The sequence below is a fragment of the Rissa tridactyla genome, chromosome 6, assembly GCF_028500815.1.
Source record: "Rissa tridactyla isolate bRisTri1 chromosome 6, bRisTri1.patW.cur.20221130, whole genome shotgun sequence".
Lineage (NCBI taxonomy): Eukaryota > Metazoa > Chordata > Aves > Charadriiformes > Laridae > Rissa > Rissa tridactyla.
The window spans coordinates 24,572,603-24,600,486 of NC_071471.1; the positions used below are offsets into that span (position 1 = coordinate 24,572,603).

General features: G+C 39.7%; 1 protein-coding gene across 1 annotated transcript; it reads right to left on the reverse strand.

The window, feature by feature from the left end:
• PCOLCE2 (procollagen C-endopeptidase enhancer 2) lies at positions 1 to 27,755 on the reverse strand. The gene is made up of 9 exons (XM_054207254.1): positions 27,539 to 27,755; positions 26,326 to 26,434; positions 18,051 to 18,306; positions 16,234 to 16,358; positions 12,972 to 13,108; positions 8,019 to 8,173; positions 4,241 to 4,324; positions 2,049 to 2,216; positions 1 to 409 (listed from the first exon to the last, which is right to left on the reverse strand). Exons 1-9 carry the CDS (start codon positions 27,622 to 27,624, stop codon positions 279 to 281), a joined length of 1,251 nt encoding a protein of 416 aa, XP_054063229.1. The 5' UTR covers positions 27,625 to 27,755; the 3' UTR covers positions 1 to 278.
• Between the last annotated feature and the right edge of the window lie 129 nt (positions 27,756 to 27,884).

Here is a 27,884-nt window from a genome sequence, read left to right on the forward strand (position 1 = left end):
AAAAAATTGGACAATTATAAATTAACAGCTTCCAAGTAACTGGAATTTGGTATGTTTGAGATCAGATGGCTGTGCTGCAAATCTTCAGCTTTAAGACTTAGGAGGATCTGTTCTCGTCTTGGTAGGTCCGTGTACTGGATACCACTTTGTGCCAGGGTGTGCTTAGGTGGGTGGAAGAACCGTTGAGCGTGTTGACAGTCAGTTGTATTTTCATGATTTATACTAAGTGAAAATTATTTTTCAAGAGAGATGATAGAATGCAGCTGCAGAGTTTAGTTTTAACATGTTTTGTTTTTCAAGGCATTTAGGATCTTTGAGTTCTTAGTCTTAAAACTCATGACAAAGCTGTTGGGAAAGACTTTTCCTCTACCGTCTTCTTCTACCTGGCCCATGATGATGTAGTTTAAACCTACAAAGGAGAGCGTGTGATTACAAGACAGAACTTGGGGACGTAATTTGGTAAGTATAGTTCTTCATCTGTGGTCTCTATTCATTTGCAGTCTGTTACCGATGCCTTCTAACACTTTTTTTTCCTTCCTATCTAAAGCCTATACTTCCTTACCCACCTTTGCCGTGCTTGTTACGCGATAAAGTAGTTATGTAAAAATCAAGTAGATTTATAGCTAAGCATCTACTACGTAATTAAATATATAGGAGATATTCATTAAATGTAGACCGTCAAATGAGTCTGAAAGACATCAGAAATGCAATATAAACACTGGATAACTTAGCTAGTAACACCCAAAGTGGAATGCGTCTCATTCATTTTGAATATTTTCTCATTTGCTCAGCTTGTAGGATAATGCACTTGAGTCTTTTCATTCCCTTTTCCTCCCCCAAAGACATAAACGTTTTTTAGATATATAGAGAGGCAGTCAGGCAAGCGAGGTGGGCTTAATGTGTGATAAGCCCTGGCTTTGGAGAAATCAGATGGATTTGGATGTTTTTATGGCTTAGAAGGGTTAGGGGTTTGCAAAGCTGGAAGGAGTTGTGTTATAGGGGTATTAGTAGAAAAGTTTAGATATTAAGTAATGGCTATTCAATAATTCATAGCGATTTAGGAAGAGAAACAGAAGTGTGTGGTTTGGAGCCAGCAGGATTTTCTGCCTAAAAGGGAACAATTTGTTCCACCAAGGATATTATTGTTTCCCAGACAGGTGTCTAGTTTCCAGAGAACTAAAGGTAAAAGCAAAAGCTCATTTCTAACAAGGATTTTTCACTTTGGTACTGCCCACTTTGAATTAATGTGCTTAAATACTGGTAGTATCCTGAATGTTATCAGGGGTTTTTTGATGCTTATTAAATTATTTTGACTGTTTCCTGCCATGGTTCCATTTATGTTCTCCTGTTCTACCTGCTTACTCAGGAGGCAGAGCTGAAAACTATTTTATTTTTTATGTAGTTACTTCAATGCAACATAGTCTCAGTATTTCTTATACCACCATATAGGTAACCTTGTTAGATTTAACTGGAAATTATCTTTTTTGATGTACTCTGTATAATACTGTTTTAGATAGCTATAGAAGTACTGGCTGTTTGCAGATATAGATTGGGCTTAACACTACTAGTGTTTCTACAGTAAAGATGTAAATACATACAGGAGCGAAGCAGCAGGTAAACATGTTGATTTTTGTCATTTGCTGTGACCTACTGCTCTTCTAGGTTTAGCGTGCCTTTGTTTTTCCCTTCTAAATAACTGTGTATGAAAACTAGCTCCAAAATACGTACACCCAAAAGCAAAATCTAACTGACCGTCAATTGAGAGAACCAAATCAGATTTTACTTTATATCATGTGGGTTTAAAAAAAAAAAAAAGAAAACCTTTTCAAACTCCTTTGCCCTAAGTGAGTCTAATCCTTTATAAGTAAAACTGAAAAATGCAATACAAACCTGGATAACAAGTTATTTTTATCTTAAATTGTTTATAATATTAGTGGTTCATTATAGAAATTACTGTAATTTTACTGATTTTTGTGGTCATATTTCAAATAGCAGTTTTCAAAACTGTTGTCTTTTTTAAACACACAAAACGTTTTTTTTGTACTTACCTCTTCTGATGAGAGGACACTGCTTACATACAACAATAATCTTGGCACTCATACTCTTGCCAGCTTGCTGAATTGCTAAATTTCCCTCCTTATATACATTAATGATTGATATTGTTGCATGCAGACTGCCAGCCCGCGTTATTGCTGTGATCACAGTTCCAGTTATTACTAGAAGAAAAGACATTTGACACATTTTTATTATTTTTTAGACATAAATTTTGAGGCATCATGAAAACTGACTAAGTATAATAGTCCATAATGAGGAAACAAACAATACTGGAAACAGTTCCTAAAAGCGTGGGTATCACCTGTAATAGATAACTCACTACTGACAAGTTTTGGTGGCACCAAATATAAAACTGTTTCTAGAATGTATCAGTCTCTTGCAAGCCCAGTTCTAGGTTTTTATAATTGCAATTAAACGGTACAATTTTATACTACTTTTAATGACTAATTTTAAAACAGTGGAGAAGTTGAAGTGAAAACATTCTAGCTAAAAGCTGAATTGCCAGCACCGACACTCTCAAATGAGTAGCAGGGAATAGTTAATGACCTGGGAGCTAGATTTTGATCTCGCGGAGGCCTGATACTGATACAAATTTGCTGATTTCAGCTAAATTTAGACTACAGATTAGACCACCGTATCTCCCAAAGACCTCTCAGTATGAAAATAAAGATACCATTTTTTTCCCTAGGATGACTAGATTAACTTGTAGGCCATCTTAATTTATCAAAAGGGAAATGGTAAATGGTATTAGCAATTTTTTTCTTCTCGATTCACCTTTTGTAAATAAGTTATTCTACCTTAGGATCAACTAGATCTTCAGTTATCCAGTATGACCAGCTGGATTTATTTTACAAATCTGCATAATCCACATTTTGGGTTAGGCGTTTGTAAATTTGGACATTATCTTCCTTTAATCAAGAGCTTTTAATTAAATGGGAATGTTCAAGTTCAAGCAAAAGAGAACTGCAGATGTTAAAACACTGGGTGTTGCACTTGTATTTCTAGAAACAATAAAAATGAAATGCATGATGAAAGAGAAACAGCTTTTCTTTTCTAAATTCATAAAGTCAGCAAATAAGCTTGGAATAAATCATATTCTACAAACAGCACACTTTCTGTTATTACCTTAGGATACACTTGCATTCACAGTAGCATATAAAATATTCTTACTCTTAACTCCTGCCATGGAAACGACTGAAAAATTTCAAGTATTGACAAAGGTGAGAGTGAATGTGATGTATTATCCTGATGCTAAAGGAAAAAGAACAAGTTCTATGTAGTCTCATTTGCCATCAGCCACAAGAGCTGAGGCGTGGTCAGTAAGAGGAGACCATTTATTTATGTATTTATTTTCTACCGGCTTCTTCTGGTGCTGGGCCAGCCTATACTGGTTGCAAATTAAAGCAGGCTGGTGGTCAAGAGTGGTACGGGGTCGTGCTGCAGCGACTCCATTCTGCTTTAGGGCACAGCCATAGCCCTCAACTGTTTATCTAGTGAAAAGCTGCCCCTGCTTTCCTGAAACAGCAGATTTCCTCTAATCTCATGGGATTAGCTAGAAAATTAGAGTTAGATTAAAACAAACAAATAAAAGGGGGGGTGGAGGTGGTGGGAACGTTGTCCCATCAAAGGCATGTTACAGGGGCTTAAAAAAGCCTCTAGTATTAATATGGGAAGATACTCTGAGACATAACTGAATAAATCAGCAGTGACAATGCCATCCAAATATACAGCAAATACCGCTTTTCCTGAGTGAATTGTGTCTGCATACAGAAAGCAGGGCTTGTCAGCTTCCATGACTTCCTATTTCTTTTAAAAGTATTTTGGAAGTCTATAAACTGAATTGTGGAATACTCAGCAGGCACAGCACAAAATGTGTATTGGCTGGTTACAAACAAATGAGATGACAATACAGTGATTGACTCTGTACTTCCCTGTAGTGGGTTGTCTTGCTTTTCAGCTTGAGAAGGTATGTTTGTTTCAGACGTATATGCAGTGCCTATTTTGGAATATCTCCAAGAAAGTATTGAGTAAAACACAATAATGTTCGATACACACATAAAATGGTATAAAAACATGGCTTATATATTAATGATAACTCAGAACTACATCTGGTAAAATTCTTATGAGTGTCTAAAAACACAGTGCCAAGTGAATAGTTAAAAAGAAACAAACTTTGCTGCCTTACCGAAGTTGCTTGAACAATAATTGCTTTCGAGAGTCCCACTCCTCTTACACTTCTGCTGGCACAGGGCAACTGTGGGTTTCACAACTTTTTGAAGAGAAAAAAGTAAATTGAAATAGAAATGAAGTACCTGATACAAATGCAAAGCAGTACGTTTAAGAAAAAAGAAGAAATATGAATAATCCTGATGTATACATTAGCTAGATCTGGCATTGCAAGGGATGAACACCACAATAATGATACTCGTTTTCTCTGCCATCGCCTCCAATCATCGTCTTTTCACATCTCAGCTACGTTAGAATGGGATGTTACAGAAAATTTACATTTTATCGCAGTATGATCTTACATATTTAACTTATTTAGTGTTGTTGCCTGTTGTCATACAGACCTAGTAGTGCACTTAAAGTATCCTAACATTATATTACGGTAACACTGCAGAGGAAGGGGATGGCCTTTTATCTGAAATTACTGTACTGTGATGGAAGAGATCAGAGTTCAAATTCCTGACTTTTTTTGCTGAATTTTTCACATATCTTCATGACATGTAGTACTGTATAATTTTTACTGTTGGCATTTTGAAACACAACATAGTGTTTGAAGTATCTCTTTAATATTAGGGTTGGACATTTCCTTTCTGAAATGGAATGCCTTGTTTATAAACAAGTGAATATACACTTGGGGGTTTTCTTCCTCCTTGGGTGGATGTTAATAGTCTCTGTACTTTACTCAGCTAAGCCTTTCTACATAATGTCTTGGGATGCAGTATTTTTAAGGCTTTTATGTCCTTTTCATATTTGTTTGGAATTGGTCAATGACATCATGTTTATTGGAAATGCGGAGTTGAGACCGACAGATTAAAAAATGCCAAACCCCTACATAGACTTGATTTCCAGGAAAAACTGAATTAGTTATGAAGAATGTCTTTATGGTTTTTTTCCTTTCTTTAGAATGGTGTGTTTTGCAGAAGTTTTATCTAGCCTATACTTTCTGAAAAAGAATTTAGGACTAATTTTCCAATCAGTAATTTACACTTGTACTTCTCTTTTAATTGAATGGACTGATTCTTTTTCTAAATTTGCAAGTTTCTGAGGTTCATCTGAACGGCATTAAAATGACTTTGTCTTCAGTGTTACGCCATGACTGTCAGAAGATCTGCATACTCATTATTTTGCCTTTCAGATTCAAAGTTTAAATATGGTATCCCATATTTTTCACTGTTTTGGGTTTGTTTGTTCTTTTTTTTTTTTTTAAAATCTTCACATGATTGGTATTCAGTGAGACTCTTTAGAAAGTTAAATGCCTCCCACAAGGAAAAGTGCAAGTTATTACGTCTATGGAGGTGTATCTAGTCATATTCTACATGACGTAGCCTCAGTCGTACAGTCAGATCTACATGGTGATGGGAGCGAAACTCCCGCTGCCATCGCTTCCACTGCCTTGATGTGCCTGCACAGTTCTTTCCTACCAGTGTGTATTTCTAAAAGTATTTTTAATTTTATGCTGAGTTGCTTTTTATAAAGTGACTTCTTTGTAGAATACAATGTAGAAATAATATGGTATATTCATCTCCTAGAACTTTGAACTAAGTGATAATTTTTCAAATTGTTATTTTAAATTACAGTTAGCGCTTGGCGGGGTGCCATGCCACTTCATTAGTTTTCGTGTCTCACAGTGTCAGTTGCTAGGTCAGGCAAGTCCTATCTCAGCGCTACATGCAGCACACCAAAACCTAAGGATTTAATGTTCCTCGAGTCTTTCAATTCAGTGTCCGTAGTAGGAAGATTAAGAAATGTAGCGGGCAGATGAGTCACAGGTGCAGGCCAGTATGGTAGCTGCGAAAAATTTATTGAGGTCCTCTGATTTTTCTAAATTTAAAACTGGGATTATGCATTACAAAATACTCATTTGGTCCTCTCAGGTTTGTTTTTTTTCTTTGTGTACTAACACTTCAAGTTTTACTTTTGAGTTTAGTAAATTTTGGTTGGTGACTAACTTTGCTATGATTTGTCAGTAGAAGCTGCCTGTTTGTACAGACAAGTAAGGTACTTTACCAAAATATGAACTGGAGAAGATCTGAATTAAAAGTTTAGTTGACTACCATTTTACATGTAGCCATATTGACAGACAAATGCATGACTTGATCCACTGAAATAAGAAAATAAAATCCTTAACCATATGTACTGGATTAATCTTGATTTTATTAATGTATTATGTAACATTTATTTATTTCTTCAAATACTAATATTTTTATGTAAGATGGAGACTGAGGTCTTGAAAGTGCCTACCAAAGCTAAATATTTTATTAATGCCTGGAGTTCTGTGCAAGTTTGAACAGATCTGACTTGCAAGATAATAAGCTAGGTCTATTTCAACTGGACACTTCTGAATGCAAATGACTGATCAGAAATTTGACCTAACTGTAGAGGTTTGGTGTGCTTTGGTTTGTTTTTAAGATCAGAAATCTCTACACCATGCATAATTGATCAGACATTGAAAGGACTTCTTATTTCTGTCGGCCTGACAAGTCCTTTTGAACACCTTCCCTCTGTTGTCCTCTCTCGGATGACTTTGCACTGGTTTTATTTTCTAACACTGACGTTGTCATAAAAGTCAATTCAGAATTAATTAAAGTACACCTCTTTTGCATGTGCACACCCAAACAGCTCACAGAGCAAAACTCAATGGCAAAACCCTGAACGCAGATCCAGCGTCAGGTATCAGACAGCCTGGATTAGTTGAGACCAAGTGTTTCAACTAACAACTTTGTTAAGAAGTGCTTTATAGTGAAGAAGAGCTGAATTATTCATTATTAGAGTAGCAGTCACATCAGAATGATTTACAGTTCATTATGATTTCATTTTTATAATGTTTATTTTCATCTATTTTAAATACCTTTCATTATCAGTATTTAAGCACCACAGCTTCTTAGTTTCCTGCTGACAGGCCATGGCTGTCCTGACTTTTGAAGTGTTTTAAGTACAAATCAGGTTATGTGTTGCAAAAACATCATAAATAATTTGGTTTTCTGCTGTAACTATATCTTAAATCTTTCTCACTCAGGTTATAGAAATTGTAAGAATTTATCCCTTCAATATCTCAGTAATGAGGTAGTTTTGGCAATACCTTCAGAGAAATCCTCCTCTGATCTTTTGTATATGCTGTCTAGTCTTAAATATAAAAGGAAACTTATTTTTAGTGACACATTTCTTTAAGTTCCAATCCCTGAATTTTTTAAGATAAAAATAATTCTAGGAGAGTGTCATGTTGTCAGGATGTCGACAGAATCTGAAGAGGGCTCAGGTGGCTTCCATAGCAATTTTGCTTGATCTTAATAACTATATGAAGAAAAATATGCTGAGATTTTTACATATTAACTTATACAGAAGAAGGAGTTTCTTTAAATAAAACTATTTCCTGAAATAATTAGAACTTCTTATATAACAGAATTTTGGTCATCTATTCTTCTATGAAATTTGTTAATTAACTGTCAAAAATTGAGAAGAGAGAGGAAAATTCTCTCAGCTGGAGTGAGTTACTGTTACACTGAACTCTCGCCTGGACAGATTTTCTTTTAATAATGTTAAGTAGATTCTCCCTTGAGTATATTAAGATACTCCCTTGAGTATATTCATGTTAATTCATTCTGTCAACATTTGAAATACTAATAAACCATAAACCTGTAATTTTTAATATACTTTCTACTACACTTTTCCGTAACTCTCTCCTTGTCCTGGTATAATTTATTTTTCTAAGAAATAAAATTAAAGGTAGTAAAACTTACTTGAGGTAGCAGGGACTGTTGTAGTAGTAGGCAGAACTGTAGTTGTGGGTAACTTTTTTGGTCTAAATTTATAATGGCCAATAAAACCATCAGCTGTTAAGCTTAAATCAGACAGAAACTGAACAAGCAACTCATTTCTCTCAGAGAGAATAGGCCTGAAATAGGAAAAAAAAATTAAAATATTTTCATTGTTTTGAATGTCAAAGACAAAAAGCATTAACAGCATTCTTAAAAAAAAAAAAAAGAGTGCGCTTCACTTGAATTATTGTTCTGAATGCAGTATCTGCCCCCAGACTAATACTGCAGTGCATGTTTCTTTGCTAGCATGTTAGACACTGGTGTTATGAAACTCATTCTGATGAATCGTCTAAACCTCTGATTCCTGAAGGTGGTGTCAATATGAGTATCTTTAAATTCTTCTGTGTGACTTCATTGCAGGCTTCACTTCGATGGAATGGAAGGGGCTAGATTAACGCAGTGGGAAAATATATTAAACAAATACTCGGTATGTAGTGGAGGTAAGTAAATGTGGGGTTTTTTAATTTGTTTTTGTTTAATGAAAAAACTTATTACACATTTGGAATGCCTTAAAATAGATTCTGTAATTCTTTGGAAAAAAACCTCAAAAATAAGATCTTTTGGGTTATTATTTCTGTGGGCTTAGTTTTTGTCAGTGATCGGATATTCAATTACCAAGGCCTTGAAGAGCTAAAGGAGTTATTTTCTTAGGATCTGAAACGTCATGAACAAGCACTGTTCAGTGTATTAGTTTTCAGTTCTTAACCTGCGTAGTCCCTACTATGACACTGACTGCCTCTGGATGTGGACGTAGTACATGAGACTTCATTCAAGGCTACTGTTGGAGAAAATCGCACGGAACGCGAGTCTAGCCAAAGCAGCACTTCTCTCATTCTTTTGGGCTTTCCATAGACCTTGTCTCAGTATTCATTAATAATTATTAACAAAATTTTTTCAAGCAAAACCACAGTTTCTGAAAAGAGGAAGAAAAACAAATATAGGGGCAAAACAATCTTGGTGAGGAGAGGGAAGAAAACAGAAAGTGGTTTTAAGTTGTAGTTTTACTAAAATGACTGTGTTGTTTCTTCCCAGGCAGTCTGACAGAGCTCATGAGCAGGAGTTCTTCAATCAGGCCTTTGAAGTAAGAACTGTGATCATCTCCCACTTTTTTGGCAGGTGTTTCAGAAATCAGTTTACTCTGGTGGCTGAGTCTGACCTGACCGAAAGTAAGTGCCTGGTTGTCTGGAATTCCATAGATGCACAGATGCCATGGTAGCTGCACAGATTACGCTGTAGGAGGGCACTTGATCATCAGCTGCCCGAGAGCTTTGTTCTGCTTCCTGAACACCAGGGCTGCAACAGCAGCTCTGAAAAATCTGACCTGCTGCGTATCCTGTCTTTTAAAAAAACGCTTTTTTTCTGAGAGGCAAGGGGTTTTTTTGGGTAATTGGTTCTTGTAATAAATTGTGATTATTATGCATATCATTCATTTACATATATAGTAGTTGTATTTAGGAATCGGGTATGTGGTTACGCTGTTTGTTTGCTGGTTTGCAGTTGGATCTGAATTCATCTCTCCAACCACCAAATGACCAAATGAGTTCAAGGCATCCGCTTTACTCGTACTTCTGATGTATACTGTTTCTGTTACAGAACGCCATGTTACATTATCTGTATCTGCTGGTTAATGAGTTCCACCTTGCATAATTAGTGTCAGACACACAACCGATACTCTTTATAGAAGGCCTGCTTCACAATTCAGTTTACACACCATGATTTCTGGTTCTTTTACACCATTGGTCTTGGCCTGACTGTTTTTCTGAACCCAGCTGATAAATTTTTATAGGAATTCTGCAAATATAATGGAAAATCCCCAGGAGCCATATTTTCCCCCTTTCACTGGATATATAAGCTGCCTATATACAGCTCTGCAAGGGAAAGTGACTGTGTTCAAGCTCTATATTGGATCTCCGGTTAGGAAGCAATGCTATCCTAAAACTGGCTTTCAGACACTTCTAACGTTCTGTAACAGGAAATCTCATCTCCAAGCTATGTGGCCTGGGTCTGAGCCCAGTCTTCTGCCCTTATTTGCCTGTTGCACAAAGTCCATACTAAAATGTCTGCATTTTGAAGCCCACTAGTGTTTGGCAGACCAATTTACAGCTTTGATATGCTGTGGGGATAGACGCCGAGCCACAGTTGAGAGGCGGTTTACGAAGCTACTCCTGGTTGCTTCTCTGGGACTCACTGGCACCTCTTCCTTTAGCACTGGCCTGTCAGCCAAGACCAGATCCTGACAGTGCAAAACGTACTGGCACAGCTGGGCTGGGTTTTAGCTGGAAAGAGAAAGGCAGCTAAGTCCCAGGGACTGGAGGGCCCCAGCCTCATCTGTAACGAGTGTTGTTCACCGCTGCCTTCTGAGAACCAAGGGAAGGACGAGTTCTTGTGGAGTTCAGTTCTTACCTCAGTTGGAAAAGGTCTGAAATGTCACAACTTACAATATAGAGTGAGTCAAACTAGACTCTCATCATTAAGCTTCTGGCTTAAGCTCTGTTCAACTAGGAAGCAAGTCCATTTGCTCCAGCCCTTTGGATCCAACTTGCACACAACAAAACACTCATGGTAGGAACTGAAGGTGTTTGTATGGAACATCACTAGGTAAGTGTTTCTAATACGAGATTCTGTTAAGTTTTGGGGTTTTTTTACAGTAGCTTGAAGGTAAATACCTTACTGTTCTACAGTAACAGTTGAGTTGTAAGGGATGGATCTGCAAAGTCACGAGGAGGTTCTCATGCTATGCTCATCAGTGGAATACCTGTCTACCTGGTGATAAAGTATTAAGTAATGTAACTAACTTCTGTCATCTGCTGGTCTCTTTTTTTATTCTGTCTAAAGAGGGAGGAGTGCTTGCAATATAATTCTTTTTGGGAGGGTGTTTTTACTTCAGATGATGGTTAATTTTTTTATCTAATATATAGAGATCCTCACAAAATTCAGGTCAAAGAAACATATCACCCATTTGGAGACCTGTTCAGTCCATCTGCAGTCCCTCCAAGTGCCACAGCACTGCAAGGAAACAATTCATCTTAGTTTCCGGGTAAAACTCTAAGCTATGAAGTATGAAACCACTTTGCTATGAATACCTATGTGAGGCAAAAATAGAGAAATTCTGACTGTCATTTGGCAAAGAGGTGGAAGTGAAGGTCTGAGATTTCTAACCCGCCTCCTTGTCTTGAGGACTCAATACTAATACTAACTCTGCCTTGCATAGTCTCCCTCCATCTCACAGTCTTTGGGTTGGAGGCAATATGGAAAGATAGTTTACTTTTGTTAGTCAAGTTTTTCATGAAAACAAGGAAATGATTATGCATGTAACTACAGCTACAATTTAGCCTCTTGTATCATTTTAGTGGCCTGAATTACCTATCACTTAAAGAAGAATCTTACCTGTAAGACTCTATGTTGTTGGTATCTTTTTTTATAGAGCAGCTTTTTAAACTTTACTACAAGAAGAGTGCCTGCAAATAAATTAATCTAAGCCTGAAAAGAAATGTCTTTAGATAAAAAGCTTCAAACTGGGGAAAAAAAAAAAACATCAAAAAAAAAATTTAACTCCAGACCAAAAGCTTAAGGTGGCTGAAGGAAACTGAAGTTAATATATTGCAGGTGCAACCCTACCCTTAAATAAATTCTTGCCAAATTTCTAATAAATTTCTGTAGGCCTAAGCTCACTCTATTTCTAACACTGTCATACTACTGCCTAGCTGCTGCATGGATAAGAAAAATCTTTTAAAAGACTCTTTATTTTTAGAGTCCTACAGAATGTCTGCCTCCCCTCTCGTCTCCTGAGGGTATACTACATAACCCTAAAAACCCCACCAAATGAAAAACACAAAAAAAACCCCCACAGTAAACCTCACCCTAGCAAGCTGTGCTTAGAAAGACTGAGCCATTCACCTCCTCCCTCTGCACCACAATTAATTGCACTGTAGCTGCCACTTCTGAGATGTAAGTCTCATCACACACCTCCATGAATTTATTTTTTTTTAATAGCTTGTATTTTTTGAAACACAATGCATCCTCTTCATCTTCTAAAGCTACTCAGCTTTAAGAAGCCTGATGGAAGAGGAACAATGGGAAAGGAGAGCTAAAAATTGCTAGCCTCACCCGAAAAACTTTACACTTTTGGGGGAATAATTACAATCTACTCTTGCTAGACCTGATGATATAGTTACAGTGACATTGGCTGGGCTGGGGGTGGTTTTTGGGGGTGTGGGAGGCTTGGTATGGGTTGTTTTTTGGGGGATGGGGGAGTTGTGGTTGGGGGGGCTTGTTGAGGAGGTTTAGGGGCAGCAATTTGATAGCAAAGCTGGTGAAAGCCTGCTGTGCTGCCCAGTGCATGCAGGAAAGCAGTCTGTGCCGTGAGAGAACGTGCTTTGGCACAGACGGAAGCGATGGTAAGCAGCGATGCAAGAAGCAGCCAGGGAACCAGCGGAAGGGAAGTGGCTGAGGGGAAAATGAGTCAGATAAAGTGAGTAACGAGCCAAGGGGCTACAGAGTTCAGCTGGATCCTTGTACTTCAGTATCTATAACCAAAACACGTATTAAGTGATGTTAGTGTTCGGCTACCATTAATATTGGTGTTACACCAGTATCAACAGCATTAGTATTGGTGTTATTAGACAGTGCTCTAAAGAGGTTTGAGGGACAGGACAGAACGCGGGTTGGAGCCAGAGCTAGTCACAGAGGGAGGGAGAAGAGGGAAAACCTAGGGAGAGACAAGATACTAAGCAACTCCTGGAAGTTCAACTGGAGGTAGAAAATGTCATTATTTAATTTAAAAAAGAATAAAAATCTTTCAGAAGCCTAGTACAGAACTGTTAGCAAAATGACACACCGTGGTAGTGAAGTTCGTAATTCACGAAGGTTACTTACGCTGGTGGACTGTCTCCGCAGTACTTCCCAATTCTTTTAGCATCATTGATTTCCCCACCATTAAACACTGCGACATAATCGTATCTGCAGTAGTTGTCTCTCTCCACGTCAAACTTCTCAAACTTTAACTCTATTAGCTGCAGGTAAAGTGTAAATAACTCATTAAGGTTTTGATATGTAGAATTTATTAGTGCTTTTTATAGTAAGTGACCTCTTCAGATGTACTAATTGATTTTTCTTTCCATAAAGGAAAAGTCCATAATGCGCTTAATTGTGGAGTAAAGTATTTTAATCCATGTGATTTCTCTCCAATAAATAGTTCAACGTATGACTCTAATATTCTATAAAACATTTTGTTCTCAAATGCAATATTGCATATGCAAGTAGCTTCTGATAAAGTTATTTTTACAAGTGGATGAAAACAGGATAGTAGGTGTTAGGTGTTACGCTGCCTTTAAAATAACTGTAACAAATAAATAAACCCCAACCACAGAAAAGGTGCTTTTAGTGTCATTGTATCATTCAAGATATACTAAAGAAAAAGCAAGGGTAAAAAAAGTTGGTAAGAGCCATTTCACTGACTTCATTAAGAGCAGGGTTTGAATCACTGTGGTTGCCAATGCTGTTTACTTGATGCAGGAATAAAAAGGTCAGAGACAAAAATACTAATAGAAAGAAAATTAGTAAATAGCAAGACTAAAACCAAGAGAAAGTCAGTAGTTAAAGGAATTGTGTTGCCATGCACCATTTCCATAAATGTTGGGGCTTTACAAGTCACAAGTGAGAACTAGTATGCATGTGGTACTTCCAGTACCATCGCTGTTGTCTCAACATGACTTGTATTTATGGACTTCTGCTTAAGAAAGAAAAACAAGACAAGAAAACAGAAACAGTATTTACGACTCTGAAATGAAGTCCTGCCATATGATTCTGTCAGTTTGTGTAGCAAGGAAGGAAAACGCAACACAACTGCACGATTGAAACAGAGGTAACACATGCATTTAGGTTGCTTCTTTATATGAAGCACAACAGTATTTAAATCACCTTCCCATAAATAGCACAAATGAGGCTTGAATGACAACACTGAATTGTGTTGATTGTAGATATGCAGGATTTCTCTTTAAAGGTCTGTCTCAAACAAAGATGACATTAAATCTTTTAAGACTGTACAAAGAAAAAGAAGTCATTTGTACGTCGCATACACTTTATCTGATTTACTGCCATAGTAAAAAGGATCTTATTCTATGTTCATAGTAATGGCAGCCTGTCTTAGCTTTGCCTGGATATGCTTTTGCACTATTCAGATGTGTAAGGCATCATTTAGTTTCCCATAAAGTATGAGTAACCCAGGGGGACTTGGTTTCAGAGATGAGTAACGGGCTTGTTTCAAAAACCGTGTTGTCATGATGAAGAAATGCGCTTTAAGTGGAAGTACCCATCTGAATAATACACTTGTGATCGAAAAAGATGGTATAGAAAGAAGTAATGCAACTGGGAGCAGAAATACTAAATTTTTCCATGTGCAGGCAAAGCAGCAGGCCATAATATCTACTTTACTATTGTTCATAAGTGCACTTTGCACAAATAACAAGTATTTAATGATAGAATAGAAGCTCTTCAGCATCCTGAGAAGCTCCTCCATCTTCTGTAATAAATTAAGTAATTACTGGTTTGTATTAGAAGCAAAAGAGTGCCTTGTTTTATTGCTCACAAACTTGTGAAAGGGAAGTACAGACAACGGCACCTGAACTTTGGCAAATGGAAGTGTGAGCAGCTTTTCATGTGCGCTTGGAGAGAGATGCTTATTCACTACTTCCTCAAAAATGTTTTTTGTCACTGTCAAAATTTGCCTCATTTGCATGCAAACAACCACTATTGCAGTACACGAAAAATATACATTCAGAAACTTATAGATTTATGGAGCAGGATCTTCAAAAGGCAAGGGATATAACGCCATTATTTTTATGCTTATATAGCCTTTCTTAAATCTTCTCTACAAGCTTAGGAAAAGTTTTTAGGCTTATCTAGAGATATTTGTAAAAAAACGAAGTAATCTGCAGTTTACAGATAAGGTTTTAAAAATCACTGCCTATCTATAGGATTGTTAAATGACCTGTATCTAGCAAGCAAGGAATGTGGATTAAGAGGAGTACAGGAAAGACTAAGCTGTCATACTGTTTCAGTTCAAGGGAGAAAATATCTTGGTAAATGGAAAGTATGAAAGATCTGAAGAATATATTTATCTGGGGCAGCTTTTTTATTTGGAGGATTATGGTCATGAGCACAAGATTAAGAGGAAAGTCATCTTTACATGTAGAAGAATTTAAAAAGCTGGACACGGGTAAGAAAAGCAACCTACCAAATATGCTTGTTGAGCAAAACATTCAGTCATTGTAGACCCCCTGCCAAGGTACAGAGCAGGTGGCTCAGCAACAACCAGAAAATGTGAAGCTAGGATTGAGATTAGCCCTGCAGTATAGGGAACACACTTGTGTTTGCCGTGTGTGGCAAACAGTGGCAAGCGAGCTCTCTTGGTCTGCCGTCACATCTCTTCACGTCTTAATGAAATGCTAACATATGCTCTGATGGCATCTGGCTAATTAAGCAAGCATGTTATGAGATGGAGCCTTCAAAATGTGAAATAAACCAAACTTTATGAAATGTACATTGAAAATCCCTGTGTGGGACACATCTGAATACAATCCCTGTCTGTAAGCAGAATAAAATAATTTCTGCTTTTAATAAATTCAACCATCTCTGCCAGAGTACCTCAATAACAAACTGCAGCAACACTGAAAATGCTACAAGTGTTGTTAGACTTAAGCCTAGCATCAGACATCATCATGTTTCGTCCTGAGATGATCACCTTAAAACTTAATTTGCATGATGTTTTGTTAATTAACAAAATAATCTTCAAAAAAATCTGTTCTAAAAGCCTCACCAGTCACAGATGCTTTAAAATGTTTAATTTAGGGGAATGTATCGATGCACAGAAGGGGACACACCATGCTGAGGGAGCACAGGAGCTACTGGAATGAGCCAGGCAGTACGTTAAGAGGATGGCGGGTATCGCTGGGGCGCAGGGGCGCCTGCACTCCTCGCTTTACACGGCTTTACCCAACTTTACATTTCAGGCAGGCAGCATTTTTGTTGTTTCAGTGCCAAGGCCGGCAGCGTGCCGTGCGAGAGGCTGTTGCTGAGATGTTAGTCCCTGCGGCCATGGAAGCTGGGCCGTGCCAGCGGGGCGATGGCAGCGCCTTACCTGGTTCTTCGGGGCGACGATGTGCCAGGAGCAGGTGACTCCCGCTGGGTAGTCTCGCTCTGGCCAGTTGGGCGTTTGGAAGGACCCTGACGGCTTCTCCAGTCGTCCCCCACAGTACTGGTCCCCTGCAAGTACAGGCACCGTGCTGACCAGAGGGCGGCAGGGAGGCAGGTAACCCACCTCACGCGTTTGTCTTACGGCAGAGGCCTCGCTGAGGGAGACGTGGCCTGTCCCAGGTGGTTCCAGCCACCTCTGCCACAGCCCCACGGAGGACACGGCTGAGCCCTTCGGCTCAGCTGGTGGCACCTCTGGGAAAACATATTCCTAAAGAAAATGCCAGACGTAGAGGAAGAGAGGGGTAAAAAAAATCGTGAGAAGCATTCCTGCGAACACCAGGGGCGGAGGAGGACGAGCCAGCAGTGCTGGAGCAGCACCTCCACAGCCCCAGGGTGCTGTGCCGCGGCTGACGGGTGTTCCTGAAGGAACTGCGGCCTGTGGAGAGCCTGACAGAGAGGCGGTTTCCTCCATATCAGCTCCTCCCAGTCCCAAATTACAAATCTGTATCAGGTATGTAATCCTTATTTATAATAAGATTATGAACGTTCTTTATTATTAACTCTGTCACGTCATAGATGTTTAATATATCTTTCAAGAAGTTATTAGTACAGGGATACACCTGGAAGGACTAATAAATTACCCATCACCTGCACTGCCTCTGCCCAACAGCCTGTCTAGTTTGGTATGGTGCTGATAGCAAAAGCCTTGAAGAAGAGTCCCTCAGCAGGGTGATAAATGTTTAATTTATCCCCTAACCTCCCAGCCTCTTGCAGTTCGTGGCCTTCCCAAGCACAAGACAATGCCTTTATGTTTAATAATACCTAACAAATTTTTCTTTCCTATGTTTTTCTAATTGTTTTTAAACCAGTGTAGAAGTTGACAGTCCACAATGTGCCCTGGCACGGCCCTCCACCACTCAACAGCTCACTGAGAAAAATCACCCGCTCCTTTCCTTTGCAGCCACTTGCTCGTCTGGGTTTTGTATTAGAAGGACAGTGACTGCGGTCCCCATTCGCTTCTTCTGTACCCATCATGACTTCACAGCCCTTCTCCTACACTCCCCTTGACCTTCTCTTTTCCAGCATGAAGAGGTCCACGCTGTGCAGCTGGTCTTTGTGTAGAAGATGTTCCTTAACTCTATCATACTTCTTGTCTCTGATTGCTTCTAATAGTTTTATTATATCCTGTTCTGAGATGGGAACATCAGAATGGCACGCAGTATTAATTCAGCATTAGAGATTTGTAGTGGAATAAGTTTTTGTTGTTGTTTTGTCTTTATTCCCTTTTCAAATAATTATTAAGCTTGGGGGTTTTTTGATACCTATAGAGCGCTGGATTGATGCTCGACTACTGTTTTCATAAATTATCTATTTTAAACCTAAGATCTCATTCCTAAGCAGTAACAGTCAATTCAGAGCCCACTGTACTGAACATAAAGTTAGGGTGTTTTCTCCTTATTTGCAACAGTTAGCTAGATGGAATTTCATCTGCCATTTTATTGACTAACCATTACCATACTGCTACTAGGTGCAGTTCTTCCGCAAACTGTTACAATAGTTAGCCCTTCTCTTTACTACTTTGATTAACTATGATGGTTAAACAGTTATACTTTGCTGTTTGCTATGTAAAATAATTAATGAATGCGCTGAACAGCACAATCCCCAATATCTCTGGCATCACATCTTTTTAAGCATTAATATGACCCTCCATAGAGTTGTATGGTTATATTTGTCTTCAGCACGTACATAATTGTTAATTACCTCTTTCATGTGGTTCTGCTGCAGAAAACTTTGCAATGAATCCACTTCCAGCAGTATTAGCATCTGAAGTCATCTGCACCAACATTTTATTGCTGTTGGATACAAGGGCACCTGGTTTCACAGTACCACAGAACCTGCCGATGCGTTGTCCATTGGCATGGCCGTTGTATATATCCACAAAATCATAGCGGCACAAGTTGTCACTTTCCAGGTCTAAATATCTAAAAGAAAGAACCACCACTTTTCCTTCTGGGACCTGCAGAGAGAGAGGAAAGGAAGGAGGGAGAGATAGATCTTGAAGTGTGACTGATACCACACATTTATCTGATCCCACTATTTGCGTATTTGCATATCCTTCACTTCTCACCAGGTAAGCTCTTTTTGTCAACTATACTCCAGGCAGAGTGGTTTTTAAAGTTGTATTGAACGAATCATAAAAACAAAGCTCTGGCCACCTCTGTTGTCATTATCTTCCTCCTGATCCCCAGTATCATCTAGCCAGGCTCACATAGTTGATTACATACCATCACCACCCAGTTCAGCTTGGCATGTTTCTCTTATTTTCTGCTGAAAGTATGCAATCAGCCATGCAGCTCCCTGCCACCAAGGTGAGGAGGATGAGATTAATATGGTTTAAAAAAAAAAAAAATGGAACAAGCAATTTACAATTTTGAGCAACTGAAATGGCCTCTCTTATCGTGCTGATTTGTGTCATAAAGTTTCATCGTTTGAAGGATTATTTTTTTTTATTTACAGACACACAACTTACATTTATAAATAAAACTGCAAACTTAATGGCTAATGCTAATATCGAGCTAACCCTAATATTGAGCTATTGGAGTGGTACGTTTAGCTTGATGGCTGCAGTGAAAGAATTATATTTGGAAAGAATATGTAAAAGTATAAACAGAGAGTTCAAAAGAACCATTAGTGGGTGTCCTCAATACAGAAAAGAGTTTTGTTTTCTGAAACATCTGAGGAAACATAAAACAGGGCAAATCTTCTTACATGTCTGCATCTGTGGACATTGCAAAAGAGGCAAGAGTACTGAGAATGATGTAAATTAAGAGAGCATAATAGTTTACAAGGAGGAGAATGTTTCCTGGGATAGAGTTGCAAGCTTTTAAGAGAATAAGCAGCATACTGAGAAGTTAAAAACTATTCTAACAAAGCACTCAATGCTTTAAATATAACAGGACGGGAAGAAGGAAAACAGTATTTTAAAGTACAGAGGGACCCCAAGCAGGCAGAGTGGAATTATCTGCATTCAATTCATAGCCTGGCAGAGTGGCTACCTATTAAAATAATTGCAGCTGTTCTATTTTACTGAGACACTGCTATTGTTTTCTGCTTTAAACATATAACACACACTTAATATATCTGCAGTAAGTCCATATTTAAGCCACTTTCTTTAAGAGTTCATGAATTTTTTTCCTTCCTTACCAGTGACTCATTTTAAAACACCAGTTTGAGATAAACTCCAACTAAACTGTTCCTATATGAAATTGTCAAACAGTGTTTGAATTCCATGAGTTTCAACAATTAAAAATGCCTTGTCAGATATAGATGGAAGTGCTATAGATGGAAGCGACCACTTAACCCACAGCAGTTACTAATACACGCAGCAGCTGTAGATGTAGTGAAAAATGTGCTGTAGATATGTGAAGGTTACTCGCTCTGGCGGCTGCTTTTATGTCTGGTGCTGATACTGATGCTGCAGAAGGACAGACTTTTGCCAGGAGCTGTTTTCAACTGCCTGGGCCCCACATACACACTGGCTGACCAGCCCCACTGCAGTTCCTCTCCCTGAGGTAGCATTTCAGAGTATTTTCCTTTAATCCTGCTTCAAAGTTCTCTCAAAAATGCATTCAGTTCCCCTGTGCTGACGTACATCGCTACTACTAGTACTACTACATGAAAACCACAAAACTCATCTACTCTTACCCAGAAATTCCAAAGCACAATGACTATGTTTTAGAAAATTTTAAAGCCAGATGTCAGGTTTAAAACTCACGCTACGGAAAGGAGCAAGCCCTATAGCTGGTATCAGAAAAGAACCCACATGTATATTTAGTCAGCATAAGGCAAATACAGCTGCCTAGTCATATTGTAAGATATCCCATGAAAGCAGTATGACTCCTTGAATCACTGCTCTCATAACTAAATCTCTTATTATTGCATTCGCTTCTCTTCTGGTCTGAGTCACTAAGAAGCATTAAGACATGGTCATTTTAACAGAAAAAGAGCTAAAAGGAATTTGGTATTCCTGTCAGAAGACCTGAATGTTATTTATGGCTGTACTACAAACTCTATGTGACCAGACAAATCAGTTCAAAAATGCTGGCTGTGAAGGTAGTCAGATAAAATCAGATTTAGGCAGTTAAATTTAAGCAGCCTTTTTTCCAGAAGTATGTATGTAAATTAATATATACTCTTTTGGGGTGGAATGCTCATTATTTGTAAGTTTGAACAACTGGTACAACAGGATCTAAATAAACTTTAAAGGTTATCACGTTTTAAAACAGACTGAGCTGTTAAGCCTATGGTTAAGATTGTCCAACATTTTCCACTGCTGTGTCTTACAGCTTTGCTACAACTTACCCACCTTAAAGAAGTTTCCCCTTTCTCTTCCACTGTTTCTGAAAGCTGAGCACAAGTGGCTCTATCATATTAGATTAAATGGTTTTGTCAGTGCTTATAGATTTTTCCCTACTTTCTCAGCTTGAATTGCTTCTTTGAAGACACCTACTCCCTCCCCGAGTTTGAAGAAGGAAGTTGAAATGTGAGAGGTGGCTGGTTCTGGGGTAAGAAAAGGTCTTTTTGCTGTCCTGGTAGAAATGTATTCAGATTTAGCCAAGCAGTTATCCCTCAGTGATGCTGATGGGTGCTCACTGACAGCTCTGATCCACGAGCACATTGAACCAGCGCTGTGCTGCTCACACCGGCCTCACAGCGCCCAGTCCTACCCTCAAGAATTTCGTACTCTTGTGCCGCCCCAAGCGGGGCACAGGGAACTGGGACCTGGGACTGACCCGTGCTCAGGAGGAGAGGACGCTGGCAAAGCAGCCAAACCCCGAACTGCCAGCCAACCATTCACTCGGGCTTGGCTTTTCTGTTTCATGAGGTAAGTAATTCAGTGCACCATGGTATGCTTCCTTCTCCTCTCTCCACCACTATGTTATGCTATACTACACTACATTATCGAATTATATTTCATTATAGTTTTTAATCTCTCTAGCTTCTATTACTTCAGTCTACTTGATCTCAGTCAAGACTGCTCCCCATAGATGTACTGAGTTTCCAAGTTTTGTTTCATGACAGCTTGTAAGAAAATGTGTAGGAAAAACTCAGCCACCTGGTCATGAATGTTTAACAAGGAGCCTACTCCAGTTTTTAGTTGTCAGAATAATCTTTGCTCACATTTAGCTGAATTTGGGGAGATCAGTCATTTACAGAAATATGTGAACTGGGACCCTTAGTCACAGTCACTGCTTCCTGCCATTACTTTACAAAATAATGTCATTGCTTATTAAAATAATATTTTTCATTATTCACAAAAATATCAAATTTGTTCCAGCATGTTAAATTAACTATAAGTTTGTGGTCTGACCAGATGACATGCAAGAGTGCAGCCGCTCCAGTTTGCAGCTACTCCCAAGGAATCCCACCCTAAACACAGGCGTCTTCACAAAACAATACTTTTATTTCATTTCTACCATTTCCCTTTTTTAAATGTTGAAAACTAATGTGCTAAAATCTGCCAATATTTATCCTAGGATACTAAAATATTGCTCCATGAGACACACAGGGGAGAAAGCAAGGGCCGGCATGACTCAGTATTGTTGTTTACTTTGAGCCACGTCCGAGTCTGCTGATGCAGTAAGATGATGGGATACCTCAGAGGAAGAACTGGAAGGAATTGCAGCTCTTAAAAAAAAAAAAAAAAAAAAAAAAAAAAAAAAAAAAAAGAGGGAGGGAGGGGAGGAGTCAAAGGAAGAGTATGTGATGCTTCCCCTGCAGGGTGTGCCTTATTTTTCTGTTTTATCCATCCAGCTGGTATCTTTCAACAACAGAGACACTTTAGCTTCTGCCTCTCCTTGTCACGCTGAGGGTGACTGACCCATACTTGCCCTTTGCTTCCCTTCTTCCTTTAACTCTGTGAACTTCTTCAGGATCAGAAATTATGACGCTGAACTCCTGTGAAGCGATGCCTTACTCCTATTGAAGGCTAGAGGAAAATTGCACTCCCTGAATTTTTAGGGGGACTTTTTCTAGAGCATAATTCCCTCAAATCATACCCATAGACTATTAACCTCTCTCAAAAGAGCATGATTATATTATATATACAACCCACCACAAAATAAGGTTCCTAGATTTTTTTTTTTTTTTGGTTACCAATCGTTGCAGGCATTTCATATACTGTTAATCAAAGTTCACTTACATTTAAAGTAGTTAAGCTGTTTTTCTGTTGTTGTTCTGACTGGACACAAAGCCCTCTTCATCGCTGTGCCCCTCTCAGTTTCTGGGGAGGATTCCCAAACTGTCATACTTCTCAAAATTACTTGGTTTAGATTATTTGCTTTGAAAATAATCTTTTTTTTGGTGGGGAAAACCCATAAGTGCTAGCTTTCTGAGAAAATATTTTGCCTATTTTTTAAACCTATATTGTATATGGATTTAATATATTTTGGTGTATATGTTTAACACTAAAATGGTGATTTTATGTTTTGCCATAGCAGCCTAGGTAGACTTGAAAAATACATCAGCTACCTGCAAGCCAAACATATTATTTCTCTCTACTGAAAATTAATGTTAAAAGGTATCTGGAGTTACATGCTGGGAAGAACCACCGTTCCTGCCTAGTCACTTGTTCCCTAGCTCCATCCTCTCCAGCCACAAAGGAACAATTTTTTTAGACATTCGTATTAGCTTGCTCTCCCTGACAAAGGCACTAGATTCCGTTCAGCTATTTCTTTTCTGGTAATACAGCCACGTGTAAAGATCTGTTCTTTACTGGAAGGGCAGTTTCACAATGATATGGGAAAATGAATGCTTAAAATGTAGAGAAAATGATTTAAAATATCCCACTCCCCTGGGGCAGGTTCCCAACTCCCCTGATGATAAGTAAATTTTTCAAACCTTGCTTATTGTCAGCAAACCTGCTGGAACATGGCTCCTGAACCTATAAAAATATAACCTTACGTAACTCTGACAGTCTTCAGTATTATTGTTGCACATAAAGCTGTTAAAAGTTTTATGGGAACTACGCGGTCTGCCAGAAAAACACAGGACAGCAGTCCAGATTCTTGGACTATGTGACACGTTCATGGGAGGTGACGGCCAAGAAGGATTAGAGAGTATTAAAAGTAAATGTATATGACATATTTTAGATAAAGCTATATACTCTACTATAGGAAAGGAAATAGCCGTACAAATGACTTCTTAGCAAAGCCAGCTAAAAGCTGCTGGGTAGTCTGCCAAGGTTGTAATATAACCACAAGCATGTGCTGAACACTTCTTAGAGCTCTTAGAATAGAAAAGCTGTTTTCTTTAGCCAGCTGAAAAAGTCCCAGTCTCTTGAAATAACTGAACCATAATTGAGCTAGAGAGACTCTTCTAGCTTTAGCAAACCAGTTGGAAAGATTTCAGCTGATACCTGAACGCTATATTGCTTTACCTGTATTACCTATAACGTTGTGGTTGGACTCGATGATCTCAGAGGTCCCTTCCAACCACTAAGATTCTGTGATTCTGTTTTCTAAACCTATTTTCTTCTAAAGAATGAATTAGCTGTCACTCTGCCTCTCTGCGGATTTATTTCTTCTACAGAGGACGAGATCCTGTAGTTGCGAAAACAGCAGCTTCGTGCCTCTCGTGACCCAGATGCAAAAGGAATCAATGTCTCTTCCAGTCTTGCAGACTTGTCAGATCCTGCATTAGGCAGAGTGTTTTCAGGAAGGTGTTCACAGCCCTTGGCTAGAACGGACAGGCAAAAAGTCTTAGTCATCTTCTGCGATCAGATGCTAAATGAGGAAGCCTAACGCATATTTCTTCATGGCAGTGTAACTGCCTTTCTTACTTGGGTGCTACTGCAAGCTATTCTGAGCCTCAGCAGTATCTGGTGAAAGGACTTTGTTGTACAAATTCAGGTGAACCAGACCCTTGAGTGTACCACTTTCCCTCAGTTAGGTAAATCATCCTCTTTTTGAAGAGGCTGCAGGCTTCTTCTGGCAAGTTTTGTAGTCCTTGCTTTCCCTACATCCTTCTTGCACATCCGAAAGACAGGGTGTTCTACACAGTTGATGGGGGGAAAAGAAATTGGCTTGGCTTAGTGAACCAAGACAAGCAAGACCCCTCTTGTCTAATAGGGGTTAAATGTGGTGGGGCACAAGAAAGCCTGGACCACTACAGTTGTGCAGCCTTACTCTGGCTTTGGGTGAGCTACAGAGGATGGGTATGCAGCAGTCGAAAAGCAGGAGTGAATGGCAGCACAGCAGGAAAGCGGGAGTCAGGATGATGATGAAATGCCAGAAGCCATTGAGTTCCTCCCATGGTCAATAAGGCCTGAGTGCAGACACGGCTCTGCTACAGCTTTGTGATAACGCTGTTCACAATGTTCAGGCTAACAGGGATGCTCGCATCTTGTCGGCAACAGCCACATTAAGTCTGCAATGAAACCACTCTGTACGGACTTTTTAAACACAATCAATTGTTCTCTTCTCCCTCCACCCCCAATATATGATGAAGGGCAGGTCCATGGGATACTTCAGTAATTGCTTCTTCAGTTGCTTCTACAGTGCTGCCTGTAATTTGAATTTTTTAATCATAAAAACTTTATGCTGTTATAATCAAAATTATTATTTCCCTCCAAATTCAGTGTTGAATGTTTGAAGATGTGATACTGAGTTAAATATTGGTAAGCTAGCTTTGGAGGGTTTTTTTCCCTTTTATGTAAGGCATAGGTGTATGATTCCAAACGCAATTTGCATCTGCTCTTCAGATTGTAAAGTGGGCCACACTAATTGCTGTAATCTCAGCCCCTCGACAGCAGGAAGCAAGTTTGTTTATGAGCATACGCTGTATTTCACATCATACTCTTCCAGATAAAGTCAGTCACAGATTAAAGGTAACCTCTAGCTTGGCCCTAATAATAACAATGCAACATAAAAGAGCAGAAAGCAACTGTTTCAGATTCACTGGTATCCTTCAGATAAAATGATTAAAATTACATCACTCGTTTGGTACGAGAGTCGTTTTAACCGAACACTGTAAACAGATCAATGTCTCCTGCTTTGCGTCAGCATCTCTATAGTAGCAGGAGACAATTATCCTGTGCCATCCCGTTCTACTGCCAACACCTAACCTGCAACAGTCTCCGAACTGAACTTGTCTTTAGTGATCCCGTCAACACACAGACTCGTTTATTTTCTTATGCTTTTTTATGCTGCTTTTTTCTTTTTTCTGTAAAGCCCATAGTCTAGGCCTGAATGTCGCCGGAATTCTTAGTGAACTGTACCTATGAAATGGAGAGGAAATTCAGTGGGAAATCTTGGAGGGCTTAATTGGTGCAGATGTGAGGAAAAGTAATCATTCATTCCAATGCCTTTCTCTGAGTCTCTGGATAAGGACACATCCAGCACTGAAGCGTTTAGTCCTAGTTGTTTAATGGCATTTGCTCTCCATGAATACCATGCCTCTGCCCTACAGTCCCACTTCCCCATCAAAATATCAATTGTACCGCATGCTTTTGCACAGTCATTTACAACTGTAACAACGCTTTCCTATTGCTTTCTCAGCCTGCTGTATGACATACTCCAGATGTTCTGGCTGGCAGAACACTGTTATTAGCACACCACAAGCAAACCTGCCTGAATTTTTTGTTTTTGCTTGAAAGTTTTTCTGTGTCTTCTTGCCAACAAATTTTGGTTTTCATTACCTACACCTCAAAGCTTTAATCCAATTTGATCTACCTAGCTATTGCTTTCTGCAATCACTGAAAGGGTAAATGTTTGCTTTCAAGCGGGTTAAATTAAAACAATTAGAGGTGTATCTATGGAAGTCAATGAAAATTCGCTTCTGACATTAGGCAAGGTCAGCTCTATTTCAGCCACTATTATCACATTACAGAAACCCTAAAAAGCTCCAGATAGTTGAACTGCTCTGAGTTACCGACTTCATTGTTGCACATAAGTTATCCCATATAAAACACTGGCATTAACAACAAACAGCTCTTCATTGTCTGCAGCGCTGATTTTGTGATATTAAAAATTCTTACTGTGATTTTCCAAGTACATTTGCTGTTTGGAGGGTAGACTCCAGGAAATCCTTCACTCCCAATAAACCCTGACTCTCCAGATACAACTCCTCCACATGCAAATGTAGGCCTGAGAATAATAGGAAAAATAGTGCTTAATTTTTAAATATATTTCATTTATTCTTTATATAATAGTAAAGAGGCACAGACTGTCTTATACTTAAAAACACAACTTAAATACTTAAAAACATTGCTAACTTTAAACATTTGTTTCATTACTTACACAATTTCATTATTGACATAGAATGTGCAATTTAACGCGCAAGCTTAGGTGCAGAGAAAGTTTAACTACTTGGACCTTAAATCTGTGTTTACAGACTTATCCTTCCTTCCTTTTTTAATTCGTAAGGTGTGGTGGTGTGATACATCATTGCAAATTGCTATTATAATGAAAAAAAAATTATTAGGAAGTCAGTAGTAATGACTTTTTATAGTATATATAATAGTAGTTAAAAATAGCACAGTAATAAAAGTAACTTTTAATTCCATTCTATGCTTTGAATTTAGATACTTAATCAAGTAAGTTTCTATGTAAGTTTTCTACACCACAGGAACACAATCCACCACGTGCTCAAGTCCCACTACTCCAGTCGGGTGACGAATCGTCTGTCCTGATGTTACCGGTGCGAGGACATGGAGGGCTAAAAAAAGTCAGGTGTCCGCTCCCTGCTCCGGCCACCCTGGGCTGGGCTGCGGGGGCACGGGGGGGGCCCTGGAGAACCCCCGCGTGGAACCACAGCCTTGCTCAGGAGGGTGAGTGAACACCCTACTGAACTATAGATATTGGGATATATATATCATATCTTACCTTGTATATTTATTATTATATACTATATAATATTATTTGGAACTAGATGATCTTTACGGTCCCTTCCAACCTGAACCATTCTATGATTATACCATATTGTATTATAATGTTGTTATGTTACTTGTTATGTTACACGGGGCTGCCGCTCTCGCAGGGGTCAGTTTCGGTGGGAAAAGCCCCCTCCCGCGCCGCCCTCGGATGCTGCGCGGTGCTACGAAACACCCGCGGCTGCTGCCCGGGGGCAGCGGAGGCGTCCGCACACCGCAGGGCCGCGCGGTGGGCGCCGCTCCGGCGGAGGGAGGGAGGGAGAAGCGCGTGGCGGCGCTGCGCGGGCGCGGAGGGAGAGGCGGGGGGGAGGCGCGGTACCTGTGCGGCGGGGCGGCGGGGCGCGCTGTCGCCGCCAGCAGCAGCAGCGGGAGCAGCGGCGGCGGCCGCGGGGCGGCGGGCGGCATCTCCGGGCGGCGGCGGCGGCTGGGGCAGGGCTGGGGCCGCTCCTCCGGCTGCCGCCTGCTCCTCCCGTGTGCGCCGGGGCCGGGGGAGGAGGCAAAGGCTTCCGCGGCCCCCCGCCCCCGGGGCAGGGCAGTGCCGGGCAGGGGCAGTGCCGCCCGTCCCCCTCCCTCCCTCCCTCCGCGGGGCGCGGCGCGGTGCTGCGCGGCCGCGGAGCGTCGGGCGCTCCCGGCTGCCCCTTCCTCCGGGTGTGCCCAGCCCCGCC